At 43.5% G+C, this 13,331-nt stretch overlaps 1 protein-coding gene across 12 annotated transcripts in view; it reads right to left on the reverse strand.

Moving 5' to 3' along the window:
- Window positions 1-13,331, reverse strand: part of DMD (dystrophin) — a 2,402,664-nt gene that overhangs the window by 152,807 nt on the left and 2,236,526 nt on the right. The window contains exon 1 of one of the 12 annotated variants that reach the window (XM_006058095.4): window positions 4,538-4,725. The exons of 9 other annotated variants lie outside the window; for them this stretch is intronic. In XM_006058095.4, the coding sequence (XP_006058157.3) occupies window positions 4,538-4,557 (20 nt within the window). In that variant the 5' untranslated portion in view covers window positions 4,558-4,725. Of the gene's footprint in view, window positions 1-4,537; window positions 4,730-13,331 lie in introns of those variants that run through there. 2 more of the 12 variants (XM_006058094.4, XM_025277242.3) reach the window with 2 other exon arrangements.

The following is a 13,331-nucleotide window of genomic DNA, read 5'->3' on the forward strand; positions in this document are numbered from 1 at the left end:
CTGATATTTCTCAATCAGTAACTGAACGGTGAAGGCCAGTGAAAGAAATCTACAAGAAAGGGTTCCTTGCTGAAGGGCTGCTTCAGTCTCTTCCACACCTGTCCATTTCTGTTTGACTTTTCCACAGAGGCAATCTGCATGTGAGGAGTAGACAGGGGCTTCTCAGCCGAGGGAATGTAGCAGAGTAGAGTCCAAGTCTTGCAGAGCAAGACAAGCAAAAGATACAGCGCATGCAGTAGGGAGTTTTAGAAAGCCCCATGTCCACAATGGTTTATGATCTGTAGAAGGGGTGGGAGGGACGGGTACTTTATATGCACAGCACAAGAAGGCTGCAGCTTGCAGCTTCATAGAGAAAAAAAAGTGTTGCTTATTCTCAAGCATTTTTTTAAAGCTCCGAACAAGACCGTGTACCAATTCTGTACACAAGTCCCAGCAAGGAAAGATTACCTGCTATGGAGATCACCCTGCATTTAGGCCTCTGCCATTTCCTATGGCCATCATATGTGAGCCCCAGGGAGAGAAGGAGGGAGAAGAGGGGGAAAGCACGTGTGTCCACATGTACAGGCTCTTATTACACACGCTGTGTAATTATAACACACCATCTCCACCACGTGTGGGAGGACTGGAGCATCTTCAATCGATGGGCAGAAAAACATCTGTCTGAGCTGATAAACCTGACCTGACAGAGACAGAGAGAACCAGTCTGAAAAGCCACCATCTGTAATGGACGTTAAATTGGGGGAACACGGGCAAGAAATAACTTGTATCAAATGTGATTTCCAAAGAAAAGAGAAAGCTGCCTCCGAGTGACAGGAGAAGAGACTGAATGGGAGCTTCAGGGAGCTCCCTCCCTCCAAAGATTTCATGACTGTTGATACATTTACACCTCTACCTTTTAAAAAATATTTATTTATTTGGCTGCACTGGGTCTTAGTTGTGGCATGTGAGATCTAGTTCCCTGCGTGCGTGTTAAGTTGCTTTAGTCATGTCTGACTCTTTGTGACCCCATGGACTGTAGCCCACCAGACTCCTCTGTTCATGAATTTCCCAAGCGAGAATACTGGAGTGGGTTCCCATGCCCTCCTCCAGGGGATCTTCCCGACCCAGGGATTGAACCCTGGTCTCCTGAGGCTTCTGCATTGCAGGTGGAATCTTCACCACTGAGCCACCAGGGAAGCTCCACTTATTTCAGTGATTAAAAATTATGAAAGGGATTTTAGAAATGATCATTTAATCCATCCATCTACAGCGATATTGAAATGTCCTTTACTGGAAGAAGGAAAACATTCTAAGCCTCCACTTTCATACTCCATTCCTGAGCTACCAGATGCTAGTTAGTCCTACCTAGGTACTCATTCTCTCTCCCAATTACTTGTGATTCTAGGGGATCCGAATAACCTACATCAATGAACTCAAACCAGTCCAAAAGCCAATTTCATTTACCATCTTTGTCTTCCTCTCCAACACACAAACCTTTTATTTTGAAACAATGCAAAGTAACTAGAAAAACAGATCTATATTTCACCTTTGCCGAGTTAGCTTCACTTCAATTACAACCCAGCAGTAAGTGAAAGAAGTGAGCACAAGTGCAAAGAAGAAAAGAATAAAGGGTGGGACTAATCCTCCCAACTAGAAAAATAATCTTTTAATCATTTAATGCAAAAAACGACTGGCAACATAGCTGTAATGACTTCGGCTTTGGGAGTAACTATATGGAGAAACAAATACACATTTCACTGTACGTGGGTATTTTTGATGAATCCAAGGCCTGGTGGGACATATTTAACCTCCTAAACAGATAGGAAAGATGAGTATGAACAGGATGAAACGGTAAACACAAACTTGCATAAGTCCTATCTACATTCTACCTTATAGGACAAATCAATTATTGGTCTCTGATCAATACTGGTTTTTACAGCTGTATTTCTGACTCTGTGCCTGTCTTCAAAACAGGAGAGGATCCTCAGTAACTCCATGAGAAGCAGCTCAGGTTCATCTGGAATATACAGACAATACAGAAAAATATGCTGTGCTGGGGAGGTGGTGGTGGACGGGTGGTAGTACTGCTTTTTTAGCAACTGTCTTTTCTGCACTTCACTTTTCACATCGTTAACACATTCCCCATATACCATGTCTAACTCGAAAGGCAATTCTGAATCCTGCTCACAAGTTAATGGTTATATCTTTGTTCAGCCTTCCTGAAAACAGTGATGTTCCACATAGATCAAAATTCTATACATGCATTCACAGAGACCAGCCTCATAAATAATCCTTAAAATGCCCTTTAAATCTTTAAAAAATGTTATTGATTTTGGCCATGCTGGTTCCAAAACCTGGCATCAGATATGCCTCTCTGAACAGCCTTCAAACTCTGATCTCCTCCCTCTGCCCTTTTTTAATGTGTACAAGCTACCATAATCTCTCTTTTCCCTTTTATTTTGGGCCATGATAAGAACGTAAAACAAATTAAAATACACAATCACTGGATGTGACAAAAGACCCTGGCAACACCTACGTGTCAATAATAAGAAATTAAAGTATTACTCCACTGAGCACAGGACTGACCTAATTTCCTACCACACAATTTACATTTTCTCTCACCTTCTTTAGTTTCAAGTAGTGTGTAAGGTTATTATAACCATCTCAGAGCTGTTCCTACTGTCAGTGCTGGAATATCAGACTTACTGGAATTGCTTTTTTAGTTTCTTTAAAAACAAACACTAAACACTTAGAAAAAGTAACAAAATTCCACTGTTCTCCCCAGGAAAATGGCAGTTGCCTAATTAAACTAAGATTTCTTCTGCCACCACTGTTATTTGGTACTGAAAATATTCCAAACAGTTGCCTTTTTAAAAAATATCTTTCCACTATTTCCCAGGGAGGAAAGTGATCCCTATGCAGCGATATAAAGGTAGCGTTCTATTGCGATTTACAGAGGATTAGAGTTTGGCTTCATATATAATCTGAAACCCATTGATCCACACACACAAAATCACTTCCCTTTAATCTGGGGATCAGACTCTTTTTCTAGAGAAACCTTGGCATTTGCATGCTGAATGCTGAACTTGGCTGCCACTGCTGGAAGACTCGAAGGGTGGGAATGGGAAAATATATTTAAAAGTTTCTGCTACTGTGGGTAGGGGGTTTAGGGGGGTGGGTGTCAGTGTAAGCATCAGATATCCTATTCTAGTCCCCATTTCTTGTTCCCTGTGATTGTTAACATTTTATTCTGTTCGGCTCAAGCCAGGGCAAAGATGATTGTCTCCGTGACTGTTCCAGCTGTTACTCCTCCTCCGTTCTGTTTGCTTTTCAGGGCTTAAATCCCACCCACCCTCAACTTCAGCCAAAGCAATTTCACTTCAGGGTCGTGTCCAATCCAAGATCAAACAATGATGACTGAAACCAATTCTACCGTGATCAAGGGTCAGAAACCTTTCATAGAGCCATGTTGTTTCATTTGTTCTGCTGCTTTTCCAAGAGCAACTGGATTCTCCAAAGAGGTGATTTGGGACAAGGAAATAAAAAATCTAGACAAAAAAGAAAGGGTGGTGGGGGGTGACAGGGAGAGGCCACAGGAATAAAGAAGCCAAGAGACCAAGAAGAGCTTGTTGGCCACATATGTTCATTTCACTTAAAGACTTCAGTACATCACTTACATTGGATGAATTCTTTTTCCACGTTAAAGTATTTTATAATTAATAATATGTCTCTCTTGGGCAACCAAACCCTTTCAATTCAAGCTTCAAACTTAATTTCAAATTGAACGGTGATAAACAGTGTCCTGCCCTTTTCATTGTCATGATTCGACCGAGAATGACAAACTTTGCTTAAAGACCGGCACAGACACCTGGAGAAACGTGAGAAGGACACCCAGAAATGACTCCATGTTCAACCCCAGAGGGCAAAGAAAAAAGAAAAAAAAAAAAAAAAAACCACCCTGAATTCTCTATGTCAAATCCTTGACTTTTAGGCTCTCCTTGCCTTTTCTTTCTTTCCTGATTTCTCCAAGTCTTGGGGCATGGGACGAACACAGTAGAAAATGCAACGAGGGAAATGTCAGTTGGAATCCTCGGAAGAAATCGGGCAGAAAGTTGACCTTTTGGCACTTGCAGCGCAATGGAAGGTAGAGCCTGGCGCGCCCCTTCCTTCTGCGAGGTCTGGAGACGGTTTAGGAAGCCTGGCTGGCTTGCGTCCACACAGACAGCCTGGAAAGGAGCAAAAAGCTCCCGCAGCTCCAATCCCCGCGTGGGGAACGTTCTGTCCCCTCTGGGTATTGCGAGACATCAGCCTTTTCGCTCCAAGCCCGTCCCAAAGTCGGGGGAAGGGGCTCCCAGCGAGCCGGGGGGGGGGAGCCCCGGGGGCGCACCTGCTGCGGCGCCGCAGGGACCCGCGGGGGGACCTTGCCCTGATGGCCGGCCGTCTAGAGCCCGTGGTCGAGCCGCCACGCGAGTCCAAGTTTTGGCCGCCTCTGCTAGCACCCTGCTCGCGCCACAAGTGCACGGACTGCGGCGATCTGAGGGCGGCGCGGTGCACTTACCCTTTGAGCTGTTCCCTCATGGCTGCTAGGGCTCCGCGGTCGGGGGAGGGCGTGAGCGGAGAAGTGAGCTTCCCAGAGCCGCCGGGCTCCCCGAAAGTCGAGCTGCCGCCGCCGCCGCCCAGGCTGAAAGCACTGCGGAGGAGCCGGCGCGGCTAGCAGGCGGACGGGCGGAGCGCGGGAGGGGGCGCTGCAGGCAGACGGGGCGGGGCTGGGCAGGGCTCCGCCCCTACCTAGCGCCCTGGGAACCCGGACTCTGGGAGACCGGCAGTCGGGGCTTTCAAAACGGAAAAGAAAAAGAGAAAAGCAAAAGAAAGACGGAGCAGGAGATTTAAGGTAGTGCCCGGAACCTGGAAGCCACACACTGCCCTACCAGCACCCCCTTAAATCCTCCAGCGAGACAACTTGTTGCCTAAATAAATGACCTAGGTGCAAATGACCTCATCGCAGATAATTAAGTGTGTGGGCTCAAGAGTTTGCTTTTTAAAGAGTGAAAGAGAAAAAATTCACGAGCATAATTCTTCCTCCCCCCACCAATCAAAGATTAAACTGATGGAGCTGTAAGGACATGATATTCTAGTTTCGGTCATCCTGGGCTAAATAGGTTTTAAGGAAGCATTTGTCTGTGTATTTGTGACAGCGGTCGTTCTCATCCTGTAGTCCCAGGACCAGCAGCATCACCTGGGAACTTAGAAATGAAAATTCCCTGGGCTCCAGCCCAGAGAGAGCTACTGAATCAGAAACTCCGAGCACAGTGAACTTTGAGAACCAGTAGTATAGACTCTTTAAATAAAAACCACCACCAATGGTGTGGTCTTTTAGTATTCTTTAGAGAAATCTAAAAGGAAACCATTTCCAATGGAACGTTATATTGGAAAAGTTACAGGGCCTGGTAGTTAAAATAATTCTAATTGCAGAGTTTGCAATATGACGACACAGGTTAACTATGCAAAATTCTGACAAGCTTGGAAATATTCCGAAGAGAAGAAAGCCTTCATGAGCACAAGAATTTTTCTCAACCTTCACATAATATCTTTGATTAAAGAGTCCAAAGGGTATTTTCAGATAAACTTCCTTAGTGGTTTCATTGTCCCTGTTTGTCCATTTATTTTGTTGGCCTGCTTTTCTTTTTATCATCTTTCAACCATTTCGTTTTCACTCTCTGTTCTGGTTGATTCATTCTTCAGCTTACAGTTTAAAGGGTTCCCCTTTTTCTTTTTAAATGTCCTCTCTCTCAACATTTCCCCCTCACCCCTTCTAGGCCAGAATGTTTGAGGTGAAAGGATTCTAGCTATCAATCTCCTTTTCCTATCTGCTATGTCGCAGCAAAAGAGGCAAAAATAATGTGCATGAACCAAAGGTAAAGGGAGTGTGAAGTTTCTTCATTACCCTTGACAAACCACATACAAATGTAAACTTTATAGGGAAGACACCGTGCATGCAGGTCTGATTGGTGTTGCTATTTTAAAACAGATAGAGCACTTCTTGGGGCTTCCCAGGTGGCTCAGTGCTAAAGAATCCATCTGCCAATGCAGGCACCGCAGGAGCTGCAGGTTCGATCCCTAGCTTGGGCAGATTCCCTGGAGGAGGAAATGGCAACCCACTCCAGTATTCTTGTCTGGAGAATTCCATGGACAGAGGAGCCTGGTGGGCTATAGTCTATGGGGTCACAAAGAGTCAGACACAACTGAGCACACACACAGGGCACTTCTGGCGTTGGACCTGATACACTGAGACATTACTGCTATCTTTTAGTTATTTTGAGCCAGTGAATTGTGGACTCAGCTGCTATTAAGGTCTGGGGGGGCAGAGTGCACACCAGGACTGGCTTTGCATGAGGCTGTCCCTTGGTCTCACTGGAGATTCTAGGTCTGCCCCTATCTTTGGGGAAAAGGGATTCCTGTTCTGTGATAATGAAGTGGTGTGGTGGCCTTTGCAGTTAATCAGTGATGTCACCTCTGTGTCAATGTAGCAAATGGTGACTTAAATATTGTTCATATGTATTCCAGTGAAAAGATGCAAACCTTCCAGCATGGACATTTGTAAATATTAGGAAACACTGTCTTTCTCTTCCTTTCTAGTTTGTTTTACACTTTTAAATTACCTGCTTAAGATTTGGGGATTCTGCTGTTTCTCTTAAATCAATGCTCAAGTCTACTTTCTCAGTGTCCAGCTAAAAACTACTCGAAACAATTCATTGGGGGGAAAAAGGAAAATTAGAAATTACTATTCAAATTTTCTCTTACATTTGACAGATGGCAATCCTCAAAAATACATCTTTAGGTTCTTTTTTAGACTGGCGTTATAGGCCCTTTGAAGGCTTCGTCCCAAATCTCGATGTTGTTTTCAAAACTAAATACAGAAAGCATTATTAAGAAATGAAAAGGGCATCACAGCAACTGTTTTGTTATTTATTTCAGTTAGAATATCAATTTTGCTTATTAGGGAAATCTGTTAAGAAAAGAATATAATTTATATATCTTCATTTCATATATCAATTGTATAGTGATGCCATGTATGATAAAACATTAATTGCTTCCTTGTAGTAGCTCTCCTCTTCCTCCTCATTATTACTGTTCTGATGTGAACCACAGACCATAAAGCAACTTAAGTTTAAATCCTGCCTTTAAAACCTACCACAAGTTGATGGTCCCTAGTACCATGGCTGGAATGTGGCCGTGCAAAGATTGGAACTAGGGAGTCTGGCTTCAAGGCCCATGTAATTAGCCACTCTGTCAGGCTGCCGTGCAGAGAAGTGGCTTCTCCTACTGTGGAGGAAGATCTGTATGTATTCTTGTGTGCTCATGAGTGATCCCACTGCTGGCTGGCAGCAGAGGAGAGTCAATTTGCTAGAAACAGAGGTAAGGAAGGAATTAAATAGGATAAGGTCTAGGAAGGCCACCTAGTACATTTTTCTATACACCAAACTCGTCTTTGAATCACTTAAACGTTGTTGGTACTTAGAAAAGGAGGACCTCTCTGATCAAAGGGACTATACTGGATATCTCCCCATTCTCTCTTCCAGCTCTGTTCTATGCCCTTTTCCACCCTGCTCTGTGGCCCAGGGGGTTGGACCTCTGTGGATGGCAGCAATCAGGCTCTCTTACCCTTTGGCTTTCTTTCACTTTCAGCCAATGGGAAACAGTGATGAAAGGCCTATAGCAGGAGATGAAAGGGTAGGAGGAGAGAGATGTCGGGGTATTTATTCCCCAACCTCCCTCCTGTTGGTCTTGAGCCTGCCAGTGGCCGAGTTTCTTTATGCTTGGCCATGAGTCTCGCTGCGTAGTCATTTCTATAGCATCAGCATGCTCCAAGTACCTTAAACCATTCCCTCCTCTCACCCTTGTTCTTTCTCCTGCAGTGCTCAGGTTTTAGCAGTCTTTCACCACACTTTCTTCAAGTACCACTTTTGAGTGTATGATCTGTTTTTTCTCCCAGGACCCAGATCAAACAGGGACCCACCCAGTCAAAGTCACCCTCTGGGGTACTTGGCTGGTTGCTGAATAGGGACCACTGCTTAAGGAGAAAGTTAACTCCACCAGTTAGAGCTGAAAAGGAGATTAGACTTGGTCACTGGATAGATATTTGTAGAAGCCTCCTCTGTAGGCCCCAAAGGAGATTCTGGCCTACTAGGGATAAAAGCAAGTCAGTAATTATAAATGGTGATCACAGCAAGAAATAGACAAGAAACAGATGATTCTTTCTCAGGGCTTTAGGGCTCTCCTCGATCTCTGGGAGAGTGTCAAGGTAGGGATTAGAGAGGTGGGCACATTGGGAAGGACCTGGTGCGCTGATCCAAAGTTTGACCTGCATGCTAAAAGGTACGGGTGAGCTTTATAAGGAAGGAATTTAAGCATGAGTGTGGCTCTGTCAGATTCGTCTTTCAGAAAAATCACTCTGGCAGTGGTGCAGGACTGGATCAGAAGAGTCTGGAACTAGGACACCAGATACAAGTTGACTCCAGCATGAGGAGGATCTGAACAATGACAGTGGCAGAGAGAGTGGGGAAATAATACAGCAGTATTCAAACTACAGGAGCCTTGACAGATTGGACATATACATGAGCTAGAAGGAAGATCTAGGGCCATGGTCCTCAAGCCTGGCTGCCACTGGAATCACGTGGGGAATGCTAAAAAATTCAGATGCCTGGGTCTTACCACCCTGAGGTTGTGATTTAATTGGCCTTGGGCACTGGGACTTTTAAGGCTCTCCAGGTGATTCTGACATGCCGCCAAGGTGGAGTATGATTTGAGGATTATTGTTCTAGGGTGACTCCCAAGGTTGGGTGAGTAACACTCACCAAGCCAGCACTTTCAGCCAGAGGGGGACAGATTTACGCAGAAGAGGGTCAGGGAGAGATGATGAGTTCAGTCTTGAACCTGATGACTCAGAGGTGGCGGTGTGATGTGAAAGGCAGGCAGACACCCGAGTCTGGAACTCAGAGGGAAGATGGCAGGAATAGAGCTATCCTTTGGACATGGCAGTAATGCATGGCATGGGTTTGGATGATTCTATTTAGGTGTATGTGTGTGTGTGTCTGTCTGTCTGTGTGTGTGTGTGAAGATTCAAGGGTGGAGGCCAGGCTGTTCCTATCTTCCACCAACACATCCCTTTTCTTCTGAGCTGCTTACGGTTTCAATGTTAGCCTGACTTTACCAGGGTGAAATGAGGATCAGCAAGGGAAAGGAAAAGACAGGGAATGGTCTACAGTGGGGACTTGCCTGGGTATGGCCCTGAAGGACTTCACCACCTGCTAGAGTCCAGCTTCCTTCTGGCCCCATGAGTCTCCATCCAAACTGCATTTTGTTCCTTCACTAATCTTAAGTATGAGTGCATGCTAAATCACTTCAGTCATGTCCCCGACTCTTTGCCACCCCATGGACTGTAGCCTGCCAGGCTCCTCTGTCCATGGGATTCTCCAGGCAAGAATACTGCAGTGGGTTGCCATGCCCTCCTCCAGGGGATCTTCCCAACCCAAGGATCGAACCTACCTCTCTTAAAGTCTCTTGCATTGGCAGGCGTGTTCTTTAGCACTAGCACCACTTGGGAAGCTCAATCTTAAGTATATAACCTGTACCATTTTATAAAAATTCATTTGGAATATAGGTATTGCTTCAATTAAACCTAATACACAGTTTATAGTAAAATTTCAACATTTGGCTATCTATCCAGTAAACACATAAGGATCTCATGTTTCTCTTTGCACAGTACAAGTATTAGCCATGAACAGTGAATCAGATGTCTAACAAATGCTTCCAGTGGTGGTGAGTCATTGTTAGGGCAAATACCATGGTGTGCTAATTAAAATATGTGTAAAAATCCCTTTCGATCAATCTGAAACCCCGCATCTTGGGGATATCAGCATATCCAGTCAGTTCGCATTAACTGGTAAATGAAGGGACCTCCACATTCAGACACAGCGTACTTCACACCCACACAAAAGCCTATTTTTCCAGGCTCTTCCCCTGCAGGGAGGCAGAGTAAGCCAGAGTGAGCAAAGTTCTCTGAGCCAGCTACCATGTGAACCAGAGATTTCAGCACACAGGCTCCAGAGGAAATCACACTGGGCTTCTCTCTCATATAGTATTCTTCTAATAAGATTTTTCAAAGCTTCACCGAGCCACCTATATCAGACTGAACATCTAGAAAAGATGTGAAGTTTAGCATCTTCACTAAAATCAAGCCACACTCCATTAACCTCACAGGCCTAGCAGTTCCTCCCCGGCAAAGAATTCTGCTGTTTACCTATTAGCCTGCCAACTACAGAGCTACCCCAGTATAGGGAGCACACCACCTCCAGCTCAACGGCTCAATATGGATGCTGGTTAAGGTGGTTCACGCAGATCTGCATTCCTGGTCCACCTTAAGGACAGCTCAAAGCTGTAACTATTAGTCTGCCTTTCCCAAATGGCAGTGCCAAATAACAGGAATTTCAAAACTAGGCAGAAATTCTGACACTCTGCAAAATCTGCCTTCCTCTTCAGCTACAAATAAGGCTTTGTATTCGATTAGACTCACAGCAGGTGAAAACCCCAATTAGTGAATTCATTCTGGGGCTTCTTCCTACCTTCCTCCCACACACCACCCTAACCAAAAAAAAAAAAAAAAAGGAAGTCTTTTCTCAAATCACAAGTAGATTAACTCTTTGATCTACCCAATCAAACCATTCACCACATGAAGAATTTTCCTAGGAAGTGGGAGGCTATTGAAAGATGTACCTTTCATGACTTCATAATGGTGGTTACAGAAAATCCCATTTTGCCAGATTTTATTGTTTTCTTCCAATCCATAAATACTCTCAGGTTTTCTGGTCAATATAGAAATTACAGTTTTTCTTTCTACCTGAATACTCGCAAAGCCAATATTATCTAAAGCATGATTAATGGACAGCCTGTTACAAGAGAAAATTATTTTTAAGTTATGTTCTTATTTTGGTGTAGTTGAGGAGAGAGAAAAATATTAAATTTTAGTTTAAACACTATGCTTTGGCCTTAGGAAGCACACAAAGTCTATATTTCATACTTTGAAAATATTTATTTGTCAAAGGAAATTCATCACTGGACTCAGTTAGAGATTTGGTTTGAATGTTCAAAAAAAAAAAATAAAGCAGGAACAGCTTGAGTTTTTAGAGTGATTTACTTATACTTTGTCAGTTGCTTCTGTGGCAATAATTCAGAACCCAGTTTTATTTATGAGCATATGATTAAAAAAGAGCAGCTTTGTCTTTTTTAATTGTTTTAGTCCTGTCACTTTTCTTGAAACAAGTCGTAGGACTTATTATCCATAAGAAAATACTGAACATACATCAGATAGTAAGGCAGCTTTTAGAGGTAGTCATATATTACTGTCAGAGGTTCGTTTCATTTTGAGGCTTTTTAATTAAAATGTGAAATTCTACATACATTCCTGCCTAAATTACCCCTTTCTGAAATAGTCGAACTTCATTAAAAAAAAAAAAAGTTAAATCCTAATGTAACCATTTTTAATACTTCTGACTTGGTTCTTGAGATCCTAAGATTGGGGGTGGTGGGGGGTAGTAAACAAAGGAATTACCAGTCAATTAAGTGAACAAGGAAGTCCTCTTAAGTTGAAACAGATAAGGAAAATTTAATATTCAAATGCTACCGTATGAAGACACTAGGGTTTTTTTTTTCCTTTGAGATGAATATCTACCAGAATCAAAAGCAGCTTCTTAATCTTCAGCCAGCGTAGCTCCACATTCTAGCAGAAGCATTAACCAGAGCAAGGCAGAGCTCTAGACCAATTCTGCCCCTAGAGGCCAGTCACTTAACCCTTTGAGACCAGTTACTTAACACCTCTGGAGCTCTGGTGGTAAAATTCAGACACTACTGCAGGAGGCCAGATCAGATCAGATCAGATCAGTCGCTCAGTTGTGTCTGACTCTTTGTGACCCCATGAATTGCAGCACGCCAGGCCTCCCTGTCCATCACCAACTCCTGGAGTTCAGTGAGACTCACGTCCATCGAGTCAGTGATGCCATCCAGCCATCTCATCCTCTGTCGTCCCTTTCTCCTCTTGCCCGCAATCCCTCCCAGCATCAGAGTCTTTCCCAATGAGGAGGCCAGAGCACGGGTCAAATCACATATTGACTATGAAAGCGATTGGACGGCTGGAGGATACTCTGTTCATGCCAAGTAGCCGGTTGGGTAGGTATATTTCCTGAAGTGACAGTGCTCAATCGTGTCCGACTCTTTGCAACCCCATGAACTGTAGCCTGCCAGGCTCCTCTATCCATGGGATTCTCCAGGCAAGAACACTGGAGTGGGTTGCCATTCCCTTCTCCAGGGGATCTTCCTGACCCAGGGATCATACCCGGGTCTCCCACACTGCAGGCAAATTCTTTACCATCTGAGCCACCAAGGAAACCATATTTCTTAAAGGAAACCCAAGAAATTCAGGAATACTGTTAGGAATACAGCATGAAATAAATTTAGCACTGTCATTTTAACTTTTCGTTTTTAGACTGCTGTATGAAGAAAAAGGAGAGATCTAAGAGTTCTAGTCTTTTCTCTTTAGCAAGTTTCAAAGGGACCCTTTCTTTCTTTTGTTTTTTACATTTAAGAGGGAAACAAATGGGTAAAATAAGATTTTTTTTGAGGGTGGGGGAAATAAATCACTAACCATCAGCCTAAGATAGAAGTAAAGTTCACATCAAAAGGTCTTATTTTGGGGGGCTGAGGCTAAAATAGCAAGACTATTCACACATGTTAAAAGACGTATTCACATTCCTATTGGCAGAGAGCAGAACCCCAAAGAACAAGTGAATGTTGGTTTCATGGGGGACAGCAGGAGAGAAAGATTCCTTACACTCTGGTAGAGAAGGACTCTGAGTGTAGGCCTTGATTAGCCAGGATGTGGGAGGAATTCCCCACAAGAAAGGGAAATGGAGGTTAAAAACCAATTTAACCAAGTAATGATTTACCAAGGGCTGAATCTTATACTTCAGTTCTAGTTTTGTCCAGACACTTTTTGAAGATAAAAGGGAAATATGAATGCAAAGAATTTTAACTAACTCACAAATTCCCAAGAAGTCTTTTTCATGTCCCATAGATAGACTAAGTTTTGCTGCTAAATATTCCCATATATTCATTTCTTTAAATGACTGCAATTGTGGTATATTTATGGCGCACTTATATATGTCTTTGCTTATCAGCCAAACTCTTCTCATTTTTCATTATCATTAGTAACACCTGGAAAGTGTCTGGAGGATGGACTTGGAAATATTTCAATATCTCAACATTGTAATCAAGTTCCTCTCACCAGAAGGACTCAAACA

Source organism: Bubalus bubalis, chromosome X (genome assembly GCF_019923935.1).
Source record: "Bubalus bubalis isolate 160015118507 breed Murrah chromosome X, NDDB_SH_1, whole genome shotgun sequence".
NCBI lineage: Eukaryota > Metazoa > Chordata > Mammalia > Artiodactyla > Bovidae > Bubalus > Bubalus bubalis.